The sequence below is a fragment of the Rhinopithecus roxellana genome, chromosome 5 (assembly GCF_007565055.1).
Source record: "Rhinopithecus roxellana isolate Shanxi Qingling chromosome 5, ASM756505v1, whole genome shotgun sequence".
Taxonomy (NCBI): Eukaryota; Metazoa; Chordata; class Mammalia; order Primates; family Cercopithecidae; genus Rhinopithecus; species Rhinopithecus roxellana.
Window position 1 is genome coordinate 80,306,994 of NC_044553.1, and position 20,307 is coordinate 80,327,300.

Consider the following 20,307-nt stretch of genomic DNA (forward strand, 5'->3'; position numbering starts at 1 on the left):
CTCCTGCCCCTTCCCGACCCAAAGCCATCCTGTGATGTAATGGGAGAAAGAGAAGAACCAGGCTTTATTTTCTTGGTTGGAAACTGTAGGAACGAGGCTGCCCCTCCCATGGAGGTCCATGTGTTCCCTTGGATGCCAGGTGTTCTCAGAGTATGGAGGCAGGTCCTTGTCCTAGGTCAGAAGGCAGAGTCACTGGCCTGTAATGGAGTATTTTGGAACAAGAGCTCAGAGTCCAAGTCTCATGGAAGTAGCCATGAGGCCCATCGGACAAACGGGAATCTAGATGGGCAGTGGGAATCTGTACTGTTTCCATTTTCCATGTGGGGTCTGGGGAGGAGGCCCCTGGCCTGCCACTCGGCTGTTTCTCAGGCATAATGCAGGGTTATTGATTGAGGCCACCCAAGTGACACACAGGGAACCAGGCCCTCGCTGGGAAGAAGGGAGCCAGGGGCTTGTGAGAGGCAGAGAGAGGCCACTGCCCACACAGGCAAGCAAAGCCCACAGCCTCGAGGCTGGCGGGAAGGGTGACTCTCAGGGGCTAGGCTGCTGGGGAAGTTGTCTATCTGGCAGGGATTTGCAAACATACCCAGGCTACACTGCCTTTCAACGCCTATCTCAGACATGGCTCCAGCTAACACCAGCACCCATTCTGTGAACATTTACCATGTGACAGGCCCAGGCTAAGCCCCTAGATTAATTCACAGCCACCCGAAGATTTTGAAACTCGTTCTTGTTTCACAAATAAGGACACTAAGGCTCAGAATGAGGGTGGTTCTGGGGCTCTGCACTCAGGGGCTGTTTCTTTATTTTGTCTGCTGAAATAAGCCAGACGTGGCCAGGACACCTCCGGGCTCTGAGGAGAACTGAGCCCACACTTTAAGTGAGCAAGAGCGTACCAGAGAGCTCTGTGACAGACGGAGCTCACGTGGCCACACCCCACAACCCAGGCCCCTTTAAAATAAGCCAGACCCCGCAGCCTCTTTTTGGACAGGGGGCCATGCCCCTCTGTGTATGGGGTCTGGTGCAGATCCAGTAACCCCCACTGTGGGTGCTGAAGGGCTGGGTACAGGGAAAGGGGCCCAGCTACTGGTGTCGGAAGTCCCACAATGGGGGCCAGGGGTTCCTATGGGTGTTTCTGCAAAGGAAGGGTGGCGGAGGGAGAGCCTGGTGGGCAGAGCTCTGTGGGCCCAGGAGGGAATACGCGTCTCAGAGAACTACTTGGCTTTGGAGGCTGCCACATCCCAGGAAAGGTTCTAGGACCAGAGATACTCATCAGAGGCCCTGGTGGTTCCTCCGAGGCTGGGATCAATGGACAATTGGAGGCTAGCAGCAAAGGAGATGACAGCTTCATGCCTGCTAGGCCACAAGTCCCCAGAAGGGTGTAGGCAGAGAGGCAGCTGTCAGGACGGCTCTCATTCTTGGGTGGGCACAGCTTTTTGTGTTATAACTGGTAGCCCCAAATCTCCACCTTGATTCTGGACCTGAAAGCAGAGCTCTGCTCTTGGCAGTCAGTAGGGTGAGGTGCATGCACAGCAACAGCCTGATAAGCAGAGATTCTGGAACTAAGCCAGATGGTCCAGCTGAGAAGGCAGGCGCTGCTCTGGGTTCCCTGGAGGTGGTGGCCATGGTCAAAGAGGACAGGAAAGCATGGCTCTTTTGGGGGTGGACCAGGACGTGAGATGGGACATGTTATGAACCTGAGGTAGATGTGACCTTGATCTTGACTCTGTGGGGCAGAAAATCCTACACAAGCAGGTGGCCCAGGGGTTGAGAGATGAGTTGTTTCCCTTGTAGCTATGACTGGAATCCCATTCTCATGCCTCTGAAATCATTTCTACCTTTAGGAGCAAAATTTCTGCCACTGAAGTATGCAGCTAGGTGTTGGCCTTGTCATTAATAGAGGGATTGCAGTACACTAGCACCGCCTTTTTACCTTGCGCTCGTCCTCCTCTTGTCAGCCTGACGCTCAGGCTCTCAGAGTCTGGCTGCTTTGGTGTTAGTGGGAAATGCAACTGTCTGTCACTCAGGAAACTGAGACTCCGTGTAAGAAGCACCGTCTGTATGCAGCAGACTTCGACCCTGGGATCTTATTCAAGAGGGTGTCAGAGCAGCCACAGGGTTTTTTACCTGAGTACAGACAGTGAGGCCTGGAGAACCCTCCAGTCAAGGAGACCCTGGCAGAGTCAGGGACTTTGGCCTTCTGGTGACACCACTGTCCCTACCTAACAGAATGAGTCCAATGCCCCAGAGCTCTGGCTTTTCTGTGCTGCTTGGCAGCCTGGTTGGGAGTGAGAAGGAAACAGACGTGTGTGTGTGTGTGTGTGTGTGTGTGTGTGTGTGTGTGTGTGTGTGTGTATGTGTGAGATAATGGGGAAGGATGGGGTGTGCAGAGGGGTGTTCGATTTTTCTAGAGGTACATCCTGCCCAACAAACCCCCAAACCAAGGAGCCACACAGAGTTAGCTGGATTGAAGTGGGTTCAAGTCATTTATTTTTAGACTGTACCAGCATGTTTGGTTCTGGGGTCCAATCCCCAAATTCCAGAAAAATAAACTAATGAGAACCACATGCACTAAGAGAAGGCCATTCCGACGTGTCCGTGATCATGCGGTGAGTGGGCTTAGAGTATAGAACGGGGGCCCCCAGTGTGGAGTAGGGCCTTCCCTCCTCAGACAGCTGACAGCAGCTGGCTTTGAGCCCTCATCGGGGCTGGGGAGAGGGCCGAGGCCTGGTCATTTGGACCCTGTCCCCACATAGACCTGGGCCCCTTATTGCTACATTTGCTACTTTGCTACTTTATGGCCCCTGGGTCTAGCCCAGGGGATGCCTTATCACTGGGTGGTACTAATGAGTAGGTTGCTGGCATCTGCTGTTGCTATGGTTACACGAGCACAGGCCTCTCTTCAGAGGGTCCCATGGTGAGTTATTAGTGATTCATTTGGCCACTATTCAACTTATCCCATGGTCTTTGCTACATATTCAACTTGGGCAGCTCCTTTTCGAGGCTGGTGGTGCATTATCTCCCCCCGAGCCCAGAGCTTCCCAGCTCCTGGACCTTGCAGCAACACCTCCCTCCAATACATTTTGCAGGGCCCAAAGGAAGAGAGCCCTCAATCCTTTCCCTCTTCTGGGAAGGCTTTCCTGGTGGCGGTTTTTGAAGCTCATGTATTTGGAGCAGAGCAGGAGGGATGCATTTTAGGAAAAACATCACCTTCCATAATCACCAAGGGGGCCAGCAGGGTGGCAGGCTCCCGGTTCCGCATCCTGTTGGTGAGGTAGTTAGAACATCCCAGGAATCCTGCCAGGGAAGAAGCCCCTGGAGCATGTCCCCATATGTTCAGCTAGTCCAAGCTACAACTCAGAGTCGTAAGAGGTCCCTCCCATGGTGCAGGCCCGGTACCTGACCACTCAGCGGCGGTGAGCCTGGAGCGCAGGCCCGGCTGACTGCACTGGCAGTTGGGCCTTGCTTTGTTCCTGGGGTATAGCAACACCTTCCCAGGAGAACAAAGCTGACACATCACTTTCTGGAAGGGCGGAGGCTCCTCCCAAGAGAGTTCCTGCTGCTTAGGTCAGGCCATCTGGTTGTGGCTGGACATCTATATGTGCCAACCTACAAGCTTTCTTCTTCCCATGTAGGGAAAGGTTATTTTAGCCAGATGCCAGTGCCTGGTGCCTTGTGTATCTAACCTGATGGGTGGTTGGTGACTTGCTGCAGCTGCCCTGATGCTGTGGCTGTGGGGCTGCTAAGATGTGGCTGGAGAGCGCTTTTCCTCTTAGGGAGGAGTCCTAGGCCCAGAGGCCACACCCGTTCAGGGAGGCTAAGGCAGCTTCTAGCGGGCAGGACAGGGTAGGGGAATCTGCTTTGCTACAGAATTGCCTGCAAACATCTAATCTAGTCTGAATTTTTGGCTGTGTAGACTAGGCCAATGGGGAACGGGCCAAGAACAGATTTTCCAAATGTACTTACATGACCAAGGTCTGTGTGGTAGATGGACTTTGGATAGGCAGCCTCGTTCCACTCCTTTCTTGCAAGCCTCTGGCTTGATCTACTGGGGTACATGGGTGCCTTAGCTGCGGGGTGGTGTGAGAGGGTTATTGCTCTGGGTTTGAGTCCATCTGAAGTCTCCTTAGCTCCGTTGTGCTCCGTACTGACCCTCCCCTCTGGATGTCCCCAGAAGTGCTTGTAAGCCTGCAGCCAGCTCTATCTCAGGGCCAGAGACCACCTGGCTCTGGGCAGATCCTCTGGGGATCTCCAGGGAGACACCAGTCAGAAGAAGCGGGCACAGAAGGAATGGCCAAGAAGCCAACCCTGCCCTGTCTGCAGCCTAGCTTAGAATGCCCCTGCACCATGGGAAGAAGCAGGGGGCAGCCAGGCCCCTTGCCCTGGATAACTGAGGGCACTGAGGTGCCTGCTGTTTGGGAACACCGTTTGCCCTATGCCTGGGGGTCAGCACAGCCTGGGGATCCTTGGGCAAGGCTGCAAATGAACTTAGACTACAATTTTGTTCTGAAACAGGAGGTTTATACAAAGAGAAAAGGGATGAAAGGGGCCTGTCAAAAGACCCCATAATGGGGCTTCATGTCATTCATGTACTCATCAAGTGGTTACTGCCTCCAAAGTACCAGCCTCTGTGCTGAGCATGTGCAGGTGTCCAGCAAGAATTGCTGCGTCTGGCGACACTGAGGACTCAACATCTGTCATCTCTCCAGTTTCCACTGTACCTCCGAGAGAGGGAAACTGGGGCATGGCAGTCAAGAACTCACAAGGATACAACATAAGACTCCTAATGCCTGTGGCGGCACTGCTGTGAGGGACAGAAGGCTGGTGCCCTGGGGACAGGGCTGTGTGGAAGCAGACATAGACAGGACTCGGAGGTGGTGGGGTGGAAGGATGGGTCATCGGGGAGCACCCAGGAGGCCGGGTCTGCAGATAAGCATCTGAGCCTTTGGTCACCAGCTGGTGAATTTGGCTACATGAGAAAAGAAATACCAGCGATCGCTTTATTGCTTCTATGTTTTTTGTTTATATGCTCCCACGAGAGATTTTTTTACCTATGGCCAAAAATAGATCAAAGGAGGATAGTCATAGCAAGTGCGGGAGTGAATGTCTGGATTCAAAAACAGGTTACTTAATACAGCTCTGTCTGTGGGCTCATGGGTGTCACAATAACAATGACAATGATGATAGTATTAGCTACCGTTTGCTAAGCACCTACTACGTATCAGGCACCTGACTCGGTGCTTTACATACATTACCTCACAGCCAGGTTGGCAAATGGTCATTTTGACACACACACAGAGGGAATACAGGTGGATCTTTTGCAGATTTTTGCATTTCCCCTAGGCGACCGGTTTAGAGGGGTGCTTTGACTGGGCCTTCAGATAAAGACTGGGAGGAGAACCCTGTGGCCTGGCCTGGTCCCTTCGCAGCATACTCTGCTCCAGCTTCACACACACAGGACACCTGACACAGCAAGGGTCTCACCATGCCTGTCAGGATGCTACCACGTGGGGGCTGCCAGCCCTGCAGTCCAGCCACCTCCTGGGCTGGGGACCCTCCCAGCTCCCACCTGGGGCTGCCAGAGGGGAGAATCCCAATGGCCCCTGAGTTCATGGCCATGTTTTATTTTGAGTAAAACATGAGGGAATAAATCAAGGAGCAAGGGGGCAAACCAGAATAAATTATGAAATAATTTTCTAAAAGATGGTCAGCAGAACTCCCGCAGCTGTGAAACAAGCTCTGTCATCTACACCAGTGCTTCCTCGAACGCAGGACCCTTGAGACGTGATGGGACCTGAGGGCAGCCACCAGGCTGGCGGGGACCTCTCCGAACGCTGATCTCAAAGAGGGTGGAAAGAACTTGAGGTGGGGCAATCCGTGAGGTTGCTTTCTTGCTGAAGACGTGATTTGGACATTTTACGTGAAAGTGGTGCCTGGTGCTGGCGGTGACACCCGGGTGGCCACAGAGATGTGAGGGATGACAGGCGGCAATGGGGATGTAGTGGCTGTAACTATGGGAGGTGCCAGGGAGGTGATGCAAATACTGGATGTGCTCTTGGTCCACTCATTCCTCTTGAATTTGCCAGAAGGTGTGACCCCACAGATAGCAGGGGAGTGAGGATAATAATAGAATCTCAAGTGGTAGTCGTGACAGGAACCCCACGACGTGTTCTCCCCTGATTGAGCTGGGATCAGGGCCTCTTAGCGAGTGGAGTGTTGGAATACAACTGTACAAAGAAGAGAGGGCTGTAAACAGGAGCCTCCGCTGGGCCCAGCCCAGGCTCTGTGGACTCTTTCTTTCTGGTCTCCCCGTTCACCCACCGGGTCTCCCCACCATCGCCCTTCATTGCCCTCACTCTTTCTCCTTCACAGTGACCAAGTCTCCCCGTAAGGAAACTCTGTCTGCGGATGTGGAGCGCCGCCGCCTGCCCGTGGGGTCCGCGGGCCCAGGCCCTGGACCTGCGGTGGGAACGGTCAGGAGGACTGCATCAGGCCCGTGAGGCGCTTGCCCGCCAGCGACTTTCCCTGCAGAGAGACAGCGACAGAGAGGCACGCACAGGCGCGCACACACACACACAGGGACAGAGACAGAGAGCCAGACAGGTGAATTAATTGTTGCATGAGCCATGGAGGCCAAACGACCAACCAACCCAACTGACCACCTTGATACTTAATCTCTAGGTATACGGGAGCCTTAACTTGGGACAGCTGGAGAAACCAGGGCTCCAGGGAAGGTTCAGGGAGTCCTGGAGGGTCCCCTTATGAGGGTGTGTTGCTGGTACCCTTTTTGGGGTGTGGGAATTTTACTTACCAAAAACCAGGTATTTAAACCTTTAGGTAGAGCAATTTTTAATGCTAGTGGGCTGCCCTGAAATTGATTTTGTTCACGTGGGGGAGGAAAAGGTGGACTGGGGCATACTGAGGTCAGGGACGGGGCCTTGATTCGAATAGAGGCTGGCTAAGGATCTGGCTGATTCGAAGCTAATGAATTAACTAGTCTTAAGAAGGCACAGTCCTGTTTGGAATGCAGGGTAGACACAAAGACCTTGAGTGCTCTTGATGACCAGTTCTGGGACTGTGAAAATGGGGGGCATTTGCTGGGGCTCAGAGCCACTATAGGTCCCAGGGCAGTGCACTCCTGCTGTCTCCTATGTTCTTGGCTTCCCGTCTGTGGCACCTAGAGGCAGAGTTTGATGACCCCATACCAGGAAAGCCTACAAGCCCTTCAACTATAACCCATGTGGCAGTTCTTCTCAAAAACTAAAATAATGAACTCGATCATGAGGCCTGGTGCATCAGCCATAGAGGTGCCAGGAGAGTCCCATTGTCCATGTGCCCTGGAGAGGTGGCGGAGAAGCCCCTGATCTAGGAGGGGAGTTGTGACTGGGCACCAGGAGGAGGGTGAGGGGGATGAGTGAGGGTCCGTCACTTTGCTTATTGCCCTTACACAGTGTGTGCCCGTTCTCCAGCTCACCCTCTTTAGAAATCCATGTCATTGCACAGGGTTTTAGAGGAGAGTGTGGCTGGACCTAGGCAGATTGATCACTGTGTCTGGGAAAGCACTCCAAACCCATCCTATTATTGACAGCGGGTCAGCGACACCACTGCCATCTGTGAAGGGCAGCACGTGAGAGCTCGTCAGCATGGGCTGCAGTGTTTGGCCGTGAGATTGCAGGGGCCAGCGATTCCTCGTGTTCGTTTCCAAGTGTGGTGTGAGGGCTCATCTTGTTTACTGGGCTTGGCTGCGTATAAGCTAGATGTAATTAAAAAAATTGATCAGGTTTGTGAAGCCTGGTAGGGTCCTCAATAAACCTGCTGATTGATGAATTGATGGATAACGGGTTTATCTAATAAACGAACAACACAGGCTGTGGATTTGCTGGATACAGGACAATGTGGCATCTGGCTTAGCTCTCCATGAAGGGGCATGGCCAGCCTGACTTTGAGAATTCTGGTGCTATAGATGGGAGTTTGTCTAGAAATGAAATTGCCCTCAGGAGCTGTCAGAAAGTCTGCTTTTCCCTACCTCTCCTTGACCTTTATTCTCCCCATTTTTTTCACTCCCCATTTTCATTAGTGAGACAAAACTTTTCATTTTTTTCTCCCCATCTTAAAACACACACACACACACACACACACACACACACACACACGTACGTCTACAAAAATTTCCCCATCAGCAACCTTATCTGAATCTTCAAATACACTAAAGTTAGCCTGCAGCAGGATACATTTATACTCGGCTAAGGAGTTTTTAATCAGATTTTGTAAAAATCCGAGAGCGCTATGGTGTCAGACTTCGAAAAATCAGTAAGACAGAATGGCTACTCCTTTGTCCAGACCAGGTTAGGTATAACAATAGCTCTTAGAAGGCAGAGGGTGACCTTCAAGGGCTCCCCCAGCCCTGGGTTCTGTGGCACACACCCAGCTGTGACTCTCGAGTGCCCTTTCTTACATAGAGTGTGAGGCATGTGTCACTTGGGAGTGTGTCTTCCCAGTGCAGGCCCGAAGGCAGGAAGGATGCGGGCATGGGGCATCTCTCTGGGGAAACACGGGGCTACTGAGTCTAGGGGACTCCTTGTGTGAGCTCTTACAAACCTCCCCTACCCCCTGTTACCCATGTCCATCCCTATCCTATGAAAGGCACAAAGGAAGTTTGTTTTCCTCTTAGGTGCCGCTTATTGCTGTGATAACCACCACACACCAATATCGGCTCCTCCTCCTCCTCCCATCCCTCCTCCACCAGGGCCACAAATCACACATTGTGTACCCAAATATATATGTTCTGAGTTTGCTATCCACAGCGTTTGGGGCTCTCATTTAGCTGGTAAATGGGGGAAAAAAATCACTCAAGCTTCTGAATAAGAGTCTGTTGCCAATGTGTACGTTCAAAGACCAGAGACAAAGGAGGTGAGGTTTACCAGTTGCCCAAACCTACACTGCAGCTTCATTCTTATTAGCAAGGTTATTTTGGCTGGAGAGGGGACTGTGGGTTGAGGGAGGTTGGAGATTCTATTTCTGGAGGATTATGTGTCTGTTTGTTTTAGGTGAATTTGGCCCTGAGGCTTCCTTACCCTCAACCCTTCCCGGTTCTACAGAATGTGTTGGGCTGGGCTTGGAGGCGCTAATTAATCTCTTCCTGCCTAAATCCTGGAGCGCAGCCTCACAGCTCTGACTCCAAGGACCTGTGGCCAGGCTGTCACTGCCCGCTCCTTCGCTTCCCCCAACTGCTTTTATTTCCCAGGATTTCAGGGTAGGATGGTGCAGCTGACCAGCTTAGGGGCCACCCTTGGGATTGTTCCCAACCTCTTAGCAACCCAGGCGGTGCTGCTTGGCATTTTTGTCTCCCTCTCCCCACTCCTGCTTTCATGCATTTACCAAATGCCAGCTCTGCTGCTAAAGATGGAGGTCATGAGGGTTCAGGTCGGCTGGAGAAGCAGCTCAGCCCAGCTGCAATCTACCTGCTACCCAGCGACCTCCCGGGTGAGTGAGGGCAGGCTCAGGCTGGAAGGCGGTTAATCATGCAGGATGCAGGCATGGCTAGATGCCTGGCCCGGGGCTTTGGGGAAGAAATACTGCAATCACACTTGCTCTGCAGCTGCTTCCCTTCTGAAGAGCTGAGGCTCCTGTAGTTTTCAGTGATCAAAGTGAAATCTGATAGTAGAGGCTACCTGTGTTCAGAGATGAGCTTCCCCAAAGTGCATGCCCCTCTAGGCTTGCAGGACGCTCCTGAGGAACCCGCTCTGCCCAGAGAGAGGGGAGCTCCTGCCTGTGCCCTCCAGGGCACTACGCCCCTCTCTTTACGCTCATCCCTGCCTCCAGTTTGGATGATCCTGAAGGAACCACTTCGGAAGGGGAATGGTAATTCTGCCTGCCTGTGTCTGGCATTTGCATAGTTACAGAGGAAGCAGTTTTTTTTCAGGGTGTGAATGTGTAATGTTCCTCAGTGCTGGTCAGTTGGGAATGGATCATGGTGCCAGGAAACTGCAGCCAGCTCAGCCCGAGGCCTTGGCGTAGCTGAGCGAAGCAGCTGAGGATGGTTGAAAATGCTATTAGCAGGCAGCCTTTGTCCAAGTGAAAAAATATACAGTGATTAAGAACTGAGCTGCAGAAGGTACATTCCAGAGACATCAAAGCTTTGCATACCGACAAAGTGCTTTTCACCTTTGAGACATTTGGCAAAGTGTAATCCAATAGATTTTGGGATCCTTCAATTTCATGGACCATGGGCTCAGTGCTGGGTTCACTAACACCCACGCATTCAATTCCCACCCTCCACTCTGATTAATCATTTCAGCTCTGTGGCCATCTTGATGGCTAGGAGCCTGGAAGAAGGTGGTCATGAAATCCTTTGTTTCTGAAAGGAAACACACAAAAGGAATGGCCCCCTTTTGTGCAGTGAGAAAAATCAACATGCTGCTTGACATGCTGTGGCTCTGTGCATTGCACTTCCACATATTAATCAACAAAGCATGCACTATCTGGATTACCAAGAGCTTTTGCCACTTACTTACCTGGGAGACTGACGCTAAACTCTTTCTTTGGCTGGGAGGAGGGCTGTGGCTCAGAGAGTAGCCCTGGGGGTCAGATTGGAGCATACTGGGGGACAGCAGAGCCAAGCACTAATGGCTCAGGGAGGACCTTTTTCAATGCTAAGAGAGTAAAGACATCTGAGCTTCTGATGAGATTCTTTTGCTCATCTGCTCAGATGAACTAAGACCAAAGTTACAGATTTCAAGTCTGCCAAATCAAAATCCAGGCTATTATGGGGAAAAGAAATCAACCACAGTTGCCCCTGGGGGAGAAGGATGAAATTGATTGGAAAGGGACATGAAGGAGCCTTCTAGAGTGATGGGATATACGTTACACGGGTGCATACACTTGTCAAATTCATTGAGCCATATACTTCAGATCTGTTCATTTTACCATATATAATTATATCTCAAAAGAAAAAAAAAATCAGGAAAAAAAAAAAGTCCCAGCTATGACATCTACTCCTTACTCTTCTTCAGTTGCTGGGCCCATCCCTGGGTTTGGAGAAATTCAATGCTTCCCCTCTCCAGTACAAGAGGAACTTGGATTCCTCTGTTAGGGGAATTCGAACTTGCAACAGAACTAAAGTGGAGCACTATTTCTAGCCTCCACTGATGCAAATGGATCTCTTTGGTGTGACATTCAGGCATTTTTCATCCCTGCTCATGAAAAATGGTGTTTGGTTGAATACAGCTCACCAAGCAACCTTAGCAGGCAAGAAGTGGAGGCCCCAGAGATGAGTCATGCTCTCAAGGAGCCTGAAGGTCACCGTTGAATAGACGGTGCTCAAGTTCATAAAGGATGTGTATGTGTGGAAGTAGAGGCCTGGGGTGGGGTTGGGGGAGACTCGCTGAGGACAAGGGTCAGGAACCCAAGAGACAGGTGGAAAGGTAAGGGATCCTGTCTTGGGTTCAGCAGGATGGGAGAAGCCAAAGGCCTGCCTGACTTCATCGGGTGACTCGTGGAGGGTTGTTGCCCTGGTGCTCCTTCTTCACTGAGCAAAGCAAAAGAAATGATTTTAAAAGGGAATGCAAATAATTCTGTGGCATCTTCTTCCTCAATGATGTCTAAAACTGGGGAGAGAGAGTGCTGTCTGGGATGTCTGAGAAACGCTTGCAGGGGATGGTGGGAAAATCTACACTTAACATAGAATAACTTCAAAACACTTTTAAAATTCTCTGTTTCTTATCACCCTCTATTCAACTCTGTGGAACAAGATGGGGCCGATGAAATGGAAAAACCAGGCTATGGAACCCGTTATGGTTCCTCCACAACAGAGGTAGGTCAGAGCAGCATGGGAAGGAAGAGAGGCCATTCCTCTCTTTCTCACCCTTCTGCAGTGAGGAGGAGCCTGTGGCTGATCCATTCCTGGGGTCTGTGTTACTTGTAGGGCCTTGGCAAGCTTCCTGATCTCTCTCAGGGGCTAAAGAGCATTTTACATGGTTTTAAAATATTCTTTTTATTTGACCCTTTTTAAATAGGAAGCTATATCACAAACATAAAACAATACCCCAATTTTTTTAAAAAGTCAAGGGATAGATGAAAAGTGAATTAATCAAAAAAGAGAGGTTCACTGGTTGAAGAATTAATAAATGATACATTCATGAATACTTAAAACTGAACCTGTTTAAAAAATAAGAAAATTTGATCAAAATAAACATAATGGATTTTTTTCTTGCAACAGCCCCCTATCTTATGTACAGTGGTATAAACACTCAGGCTCTGCCTGGTAAACAGTGGGGATAGGGGATGTACCCAGCAGTCATGTCATCTGAAATAAATTCCCACAGAATGTCACCAGAACCACTAGTAGGCTTAGACACTTTACTCTATCCTGTATTGGTGATATGGTTTGGCTCTGGGTCTGCACCCAAATCTCACCTTGAATTGTAATCCCTATAATCCCCATATGTTAAGGGCAGAAACCGGTGGGAGGTGATTGGATCCTGTGGGTGGTTTCCCCCATGCTGTTCTTGTGACAGGGAGTGAGTTTTCATGAGATCCGATGGTTTTATAAGTGTTCATACACACTCGCTCTCTCTTGCCTGCTGCCACGTAAGACTTGTCTGCTTCCCTTTCCACCGTGATTGTAAGTTTCCTGAGGCTTCCCCAACCATGTGGAACTGTGAGTCAATTGAACTTCTTTTCATTAGAAATTACCCAGTCTCAGGTATTTCTTTATAGTAATGTGAAAATGGACTAATATAATTGGCAACTACCAGTGCTTTAGAAAAATTTTAAAGTTTTTGAATTTACAAAAGGAGAGTTGCCAGTTCTCCTATCTGGATTAAATGTAAAAGGACCCACCCGTCCCCTGATCTCCCACGGGCCTGTCTGATGGAATGGCATGGGTAGCTCACGTACCCTCCCTCCTCAAGTGCCTTGCTCTTCAAATCACCCAGGCTTGACAGTGGCATGGTGGGAATGGTCCCCCACTAGAAACACAGGTAGCTGTGAGGACAGTTACTAACAGCCACCTGCTGATGGACCATTGAGCAACTATTGTGTGTCAAGCATGTGAGGCATTTTACAAACACCTGCACGTATGTCCACAACATGCTTGCAAGTTAGGCATTTCTATAAACTCCACTAAATGAATGAGGAAACAGACTCAAACAGAGCTTGAGTAACTTGCGTGGGAGTGCACGGCTAGTCAGTGGCAAAGCTGAGTTGGTGGGCCTTCACGACCCCTGCCCCTCTTACTTTGCACGTGGCTGTCACTCTCAAGGAGGTAGATGGAAACACCCAGGGATGAAGGAGTCCCCTGTGCCCGTCTGCACTGGGCAACCTTTCTGGGCAATGCAGGGTGATTTTCTTAACTTCCCTGAGAAAAGAACTTAAGCTCTTGAGCATGCTTGAACCCATCTTAGGCAGGTTCTACCCTGCCAAGGGGCTTCCCCTCATCCCATTTGGGAATCCTGAGAGAAAAGAGGTGCCATCTGCTGGCTGACAAACCTGGCAAAAGGGGCTTTTGGTTACTGCACTGAACCAGGGCGCAGGTCACCATGGCTTGGTGCATGTAGATTTCAGGCGGTGGCTGCTGGACAGGCCAGGTGAAGCCACCATTCTGTTTGTGGCCCTGTGTTACTGATGCTGATGCCTCTAGGAACACACATGGCAAATGCCCAGGGAGGACAGAAGCAGGTGTGATGTTTCCCTTTCTAAGTTGGGACAGGCAGGTGGCCTTACTCCAGTGAGAACCAACCCCACTTCAAATCATTCTAGGCCATTCTAATTCGGGGTGCCCAGCCAGGTGGGGGAAGCCCTCCCTGCTGGTGGTCCTGGCACCTCTGACCCTGGCCCCACCATGCTCATCACTTACTTCTGCCTGTCAGTTTTGCTGAGTGATGGGGGACCTTTCTCCATGGTCCCCCAGCTGTGCAGGGACAAATCCGGAGCTGGGCAGGGATGGTGGGAGAGACAAGGACTCAGCAGCTGAGCCCTACATGAGTGGCAGAATGCCAGGCCCGGACTCCCCAGTCTTGCATCCAAGTTGTGCATTTCCATTTTTCCTGCTCGTCTGTATCCCTGTGTGGTGGAAATGCCCCCTTTTCACACCAGCTCTCTCTTCTCTCCCTCCTGTCATCTGACTGAGCAACCTGCTGCTCTTTCTACTCTCAGCTTGCAGGAAATTCTTGGTGGCTTCAGGAGTGGAATGAGGGGGGCATTCTGCCTATAAGGCCTCTCGGTGGCATGCCTTCCTGTGACCCACTTAATGCCCGCCTGTTCCTCTTCTCCTCCTCCTTCCCAAATGGACTCTGGCATCTAAGCTCTGCTTCACTCCAAATTAGGCAAAGACCAAAAGGCTCTAGGAAACAGGGACATGGCTGTGTTGCTATTGGCAACAAGTTGATGCTACTTTTTTCCAACTAGGAAATTCAAATAACTCTTGACTATGACTGTGGGAGACAGTGAAGCTGTAGCTTAGCTACTTGATATTGTGGACAAAGTGGCAAGAGAAAGTTATTTGCTTGGCAGTATGTGATTCTCCTGAGGATCTATGAGGACTCTGACTCTATCTTCCTAAGGACACTTATCATCTCTTGCAAATGTGTTCACCCAAAACATGTACATGTGTTGGGGTCCTTGGTTTAGCCAGCTGAAAAGGCAGAGCCTAGAATTGCTGACCTCTTATCCCCCCACAAAAGCATAACACTTTGTTGAATGTCCATGTCCATTTGGATGCATATGCAAAGAGGGCCGACTCATTTCTCTTTCTTCTCCACTATCAGGAATGCAATTCAGCAGGCACTTATCAGACATGCATTTCTAACCCGAAAAAGTACAGCAGGGAACAGACTAAGCAGCGTTTCCAGGAGATACCTGGACAGAAACTTAGGTCATTGGAATTCTTAGCTACAGAGAACCTTATTTCCCCACAGGCTCTTTTCATGTGTTGCTGAGATGCTTTTGGTCCCCATGGGACAGGGGATGGGCAGTTTCCCAGCTTTCTTCTCCCCTGATGGGGTAGTGTGTAGAAATGTGAGATTGCTATATTTCCTGCAGGCTTTGGCCCCAGGCCCATAGAGGAAGAGTTATGGAAGCTTTCACCAGGAAATGAAACCTAAGGATGCTGCTATTTGATTTAGAAGCATCTTCAAAGGTAGTGGGTATTCCCTGTTCTGCTAGGGAATGGGACCAGGAGAAGAGAGTTACTGGGTCAATACCTAAGGATGTTATCTACACATGGCCTCTGGGACAAGGGACTCATCTCATCATCATTTCTGGACCCCTCAGCTCCTTGTTTCTTCGGAGAGACAAACTATGGGTACAAAAAATGGGCAGAAAAAACAGAGACACCAAGAAATGGGTGCTGCCAACTGTCCCTGGAACCGGGGCATGAGAACAGGAATGGCGGGCAGAGATGAGGTCATGGACAAACAGATCATCTCTTTTGGATTTTGGACCACCTTCTGTGCAGAAGGATCCCACAGGTTAGAGAGCGTGCGAACGCCGGGATCACTCACCCACTGCTGGAAGGAAGCCACCTCGGGGGTGAAATGCAGCGGCCATTCTGACTCTGCGCCAGCAGCACTAGGCAATTGTGTTTTTAGGAAGGGAAGTGAAGAATAACTTATCCAGCTGAAACTGTGAAGACCTGTGGCTTTAGAGGAGCCCCTGCCCAGACACACACACAGCTGCAGAGGGCATGCAATCCATGCGACAGATACACTTGCAGGTTTGCAGCTTATGGTTATATGCATACCATACACTGAACACGGAGGCGAACATCAGGCAGGCAGCACATGCACCTGTGTCTACACCTGTGCACATGTGCATACACCTGTGCATGCGTTCATGTGCATGTTTAGACCACAGGCACTTACAGAAGCATCTCATGCAAGGTGCATAGGCAATCGCTTGTTTGGCTGTGGAGTTTTATATCAGCTCCTAAGATGCCACTCTGACAAATACTGCAAACTTAAAGCATTCACCTTAAAATACATGTATAAAAACGGAGTTCTCCCCCATGAAAAAACCATTCATTGACCTCAGTGGAAATAACTTCTCCACTTCTGTTTCTGTTGGTACTATAGGCAGTAGGAGTGCCCACCCCAGGGGTCCGGTTTATCAAGGAATTTCAAAGCATCCCCTGCCACGTGCTTCTGACTCCTCCACTACCTAGCTTTGGAATAAGTGATTAAAAATAGAAACCTCTGTTTCTCAGACTGGCAGAGCAACTGGACTTGTTGAGGTTGCATTGCTCAGGGTGGCTCCAGGCAAGGAGACAGCTGAGAGGTGAGTGTTTCTGTCATGTGGAGGGCTACATTTGGAGGAGTGGATTTCATCTTCTTATCATGGGTAGACCCATTCCTCATCTGTGTCTGGTAGCGGGAGGCATCTTTGGGTCCTGCAACTCAGTAGGGGGCCAAATGCCAGATCCCCACAACACGTGCACCATTTGCCTGGTGGCCCTCCCCACTTCCCAGCACCTCACAGGCTGACAAGCCCCCCAGCTCCCACAGCTTCCCGGGAAGTGCTTAGGGGCCCCAGGAAATCAACCACAGAACAGAAGCCGGCCTTCTGGGCACCACAGTCCCTTCATTTCCAGGAAATGCAGAAAAACTAACTCTCTGAGTTGACTTTAAAAATAAGCCAACAATAATAGCTGCCATTTATTGAGTAGTTACCATGAGCTGATCTCTGTAATAAATGCACTTTGTACAGACTGTCATATAGGAGATACCCATGTGCCCACCCTCAACCACAAAATACATACAATGATGTCTATCTTGCAGAATATTGTTGGAAATTAAATAATAGGTGCAGAGCTAAATATGAGCTGCAAATAATATCATAATGATGAAACTAATTCTAAGAACTATACCTGTTAAGCACACGCACTGCACACAGTGTGCTAAGGACGTTATGCATTTTACTCTTAATTATTTACTCTTATCTCCATTTTATGGATGAGGAAACTGAGGCTTAGAGAAGCTGTGCAATTCAAATAGCTAAGTGATGGGGCTGAAGTAGAACCAAAGTCCACCCCAGGCAAAGCCAGCATGACACAGTACAACACTGTGAGTGTGAGCTCCTAATAAATGGCAGGTCTTGCTATCACATCCTCACTGAATGCCAACATCTACCCTGTGCAGTGGGCTTTGTTGTACCCATCGGACACGCAAGTGACTTGCGTCGTATAATATCGTGTAATGTATAATGACAGGGTTGTATACTGTCAGGTGGAGAAAAAGGGATTCAGCTGGAGTTGCCTGTCTCGAACTTAGCTTACTTCTCTGCATTTTAGTGGGTACTAAAGGGACATTGTTCTCAAGGGGTCACACAAACAGGTCACCTTCAGTAGTGGATGGGAATGCAGTTGGGGGAAATGTCCCTGCCAGGTTTTTGACATGTAACTCCAGGTGGTTGGTGCTGCTCAGTCACAATCCAGCTCCTTGCTCTTTTGAGACACAGGTAGTGAGGTAACTGGCTACCTGCAGGGTAAAAGGCAGTCTGGTTGGTGCGGGCCTGTCAGCCACGAGCAGCCAATCAGGGGCCTCTCAGAAACACAGTCCTGCTGGAGCAAGATGCACTTTACTGTGTGGTCATCTGTGCAGTCCCCAGGGAATATAGAAATGAGGGGAACCTGGATGAACCTGCTGAAGGGTGGGTCACGGGGCTCACACACACAACCCACACTCCTTGATGGTCCTTCTCATGAAGTCCTACAGCTCTGATAACTATTCAAGAAAGCTACAAGCTGGGCACGGTGGCTCACACCTGTAACTCCAGCACTTTGGAAGGCCGAGGTGGGCAGATCACTTGAGGCCAGGAGTTCAAGACCAGCCTGGCCAACATGGTGAAACTCCGTCTCTACTAAGAGTACAAAAATTAGCTGAATGTGATGGTGCAGACCTGCAATTCCAGCTACTCAGGAGGCCAAGGCAGGAGAATCGCTTAAACCTGGGAGGTGGAGGTTGCAGTGAGCTGAGATCGCGCCACTGCACTCAGCCTGGGCAACAAAGTGAGGCTCTGTCTCAAAAACAAACAAACAAACAAAAAAACCCCACCAAAAACCAAACTAAATCAAAACAACAACAACAAAAAGAAAGCAAGCGGACCATGATTAAAGGCTAGCCAAGAATGAGATGTGAAGCTGAATCATTACCAAGGAAATCTCCATCAGGTGTAAGATCACCGGATCGTGATGACTCACAAAGGCTAGTGATTGTCTCCGTTAATTATTTAGCATTATGGATGCCTCAGAACCTTTCAGTATTAACCAGGACAGAGCATGTATCAAAATTCCCCCACTACTTTTGCTGCAGATTACAAGGTTGGGTTGAGTGTTGTCTTGGATGCTCCATCTCCACTTCCCAGTGTAATGTGCTATGATGTTAAGGCCAGGCTTTCGGTACTTGCTTGACAGTCTGCCTTTTCCTATTAGGCATGGGGGCTCAGATGCACTTGGTGCTTGGTGCAAACGAAAAAGGCCAGGGGCATGGTGTGGAATGGTTCTCCAGCCCTGTCACTAAGTACAGGTCTGCTCTGCCTCCCTGCCCTCCTTCTCCACCTCTTATACCCAGGCACCAACTGCGCCTGATAGAGTTTTAATGGAGTATCTGAGAGAACATAGTAGCAATCAACCCTGACTGGGCTTTCTTTAGCTGTAAAATGTGTCTTATTAAAACTTTGCTGACTTTACCAGGATCGCCATGTTTAATGAGAGGCCTCAAAGAATTTGAAAGCAAAAGATGAACAGAGGAAAAAAGTCACAAGCTGTAATCACCATAATTACACAATCCCACGATGAGTTGAAAGCAGCCCTGGTGAAGCCCAAGAGAAGGAGGGAGAGTCACTGGCAATCGGGGTGGTTCTTAGGACAGCTGGAAAGAATGTGACATGGGAACCCTTCCCTTTCCCTGAGCTGCCTGAGGACAAGTCCCCTTGGCAGCGCCCCAGAGGAGGGAAGCCAGGGTGGGGGCACAGTTTCTCCTCAGTCTGAGACCTCTGGGGGTATGCCCTGCTCTTGGCCAGGCTGAGGTGGTTTTTTGTTTGGTTTTGTTTGTTTGTTTTTTTGTGGGGGGGATGGAGTTTTGCTCTGTCGCCCAGGCTGGAGTGAGGTGGTGCAAGCTTGACTTACTGCAACCTCTACCTCCCTGGTTCTAGTGATTCTCCTGCCTCAGCCTCCTGAGTAGCTGGGATTACAGGCATGCACCACCATACCCGGCTCGTTTTTGTATTTTTAGTAGAGACGGGGTTTCACCATGCTGGCCAGGCTGGTCTTGAACTCCTGACCTCAGGTGATCTGCCTGTCTCAGCCTCCCGAAGTGCTGGGATTACAGATGTGAGCCACCATGCCCGGCCGGCTGAGGTGTTTTTGATGTCAGCTCATTTTCCTGGAATCTGGAACTGGCATTGAGTAAAAGGCAAGTGACTTTATGATCTTTTTTGCTTTCAACAAAACACCCTTTCCGGATGGGAGCTATGACAGGACGAGCTTTCTTCAACCTCAGGCCAGGATGTCCCACGCACATGGCCACCCTGGCTGTGCTGGGGCTCACTGCACGACGGCTGCCAGTGCCCTGTGCCAGCAAGTGCCTATGTCCTCCACTTGCTGACCTCCTTTCAGACATTCGGGGGAGAGAGCCCTGTTGCCCAGAGCTCAGCTGCTGTGGCAGCAAATGACAAAAAAACAAACAAACAAAAAAAGGCAAGGATGACATGTGAAGGGCAGTAATTCACCTTGCTGACAGTTTCCCTTGCTTTGAGTGTGTCATCCTGTGGCTTTTTCTCCCTCAAGGTAGAATCTAGTCTGAGTCTTTCCGATCCCTCTCCTCCAATCTCAGCAAACTCCCTCCCTATAATTCATTCTCCTTTTCCACGACTTATTTATAAACCACAGAATGAAATGCAGTCAGATCCATTTAACAAGTATTTGGGGTAGCATAGAATTCTGGTTGCAAAAGATCATGGGATCTGGTGTAGAAACCTACTCTGCACTGCTCTTGGCCATTCAGCTTCTAAACGCCTAGGCAGGGAGCTCGTGGCCCTTGGAGGGCACATAGTCCATTGTTGGAGTATTTTGTTATTGTTAGAATGTTTTTAATAGCTTCTTTCTATCTTCTAGCTATTTGTTCTAGCCTTGCTCTCTGGAGCAATCCAGAAGTGTCCACTCTTGAAGACAAATGCAAAGAGAGCTCAGGTGGCCATCAAGTGTGCTGGAAGGCTAGACATTTTTACTCCAGCCTCTTCTGACATGGCTTCCATGGTCACCTTCTCTCTCTAGGTTCTTCTCTCTGAATTGTCTCGAGATGTTCAAGTTGCAGA

At 49.9% G+C, this 20,307-nt stretch overlaps 1 protein-coding gene across 8 annotated transcripts in view; it reads right to left on the bottom strand.

Annotated features, from left to right (window-relative positions):
* Window positions 1-2,463: 2,463 nt before the first annotated feature.
* The window catches only part of RGS6 (regulator of G protein signaling 6), a 626,178-nt gene continuing 608,334 nt past the window's right edge, over window positions 2,464-20,307 (bottom strand). For 6 of the 8 annotated variants that reach the window (XM_030930579.1, XM_030930576.1, XM_030930578.1 and 3 more), the window contains one exon: window positions 2,464-6,525. In XM_030930579.1, coding sequence (XP_030786439.1) covers window positions 6,475-6,525 — 51 coding nt within the window. In that variant the 3' untranslated portion in view covers window positions 2,464-6,474. Of the gene's footprint in view, window positions 6,526-15,500; window positions 15,568-18,202; window positions 18,418-20,307 lie in introns of those variants that run through there. The other 2 variants (XM_030930581.1, XR_004057311.1) reach the window with 2 other exon arrangements.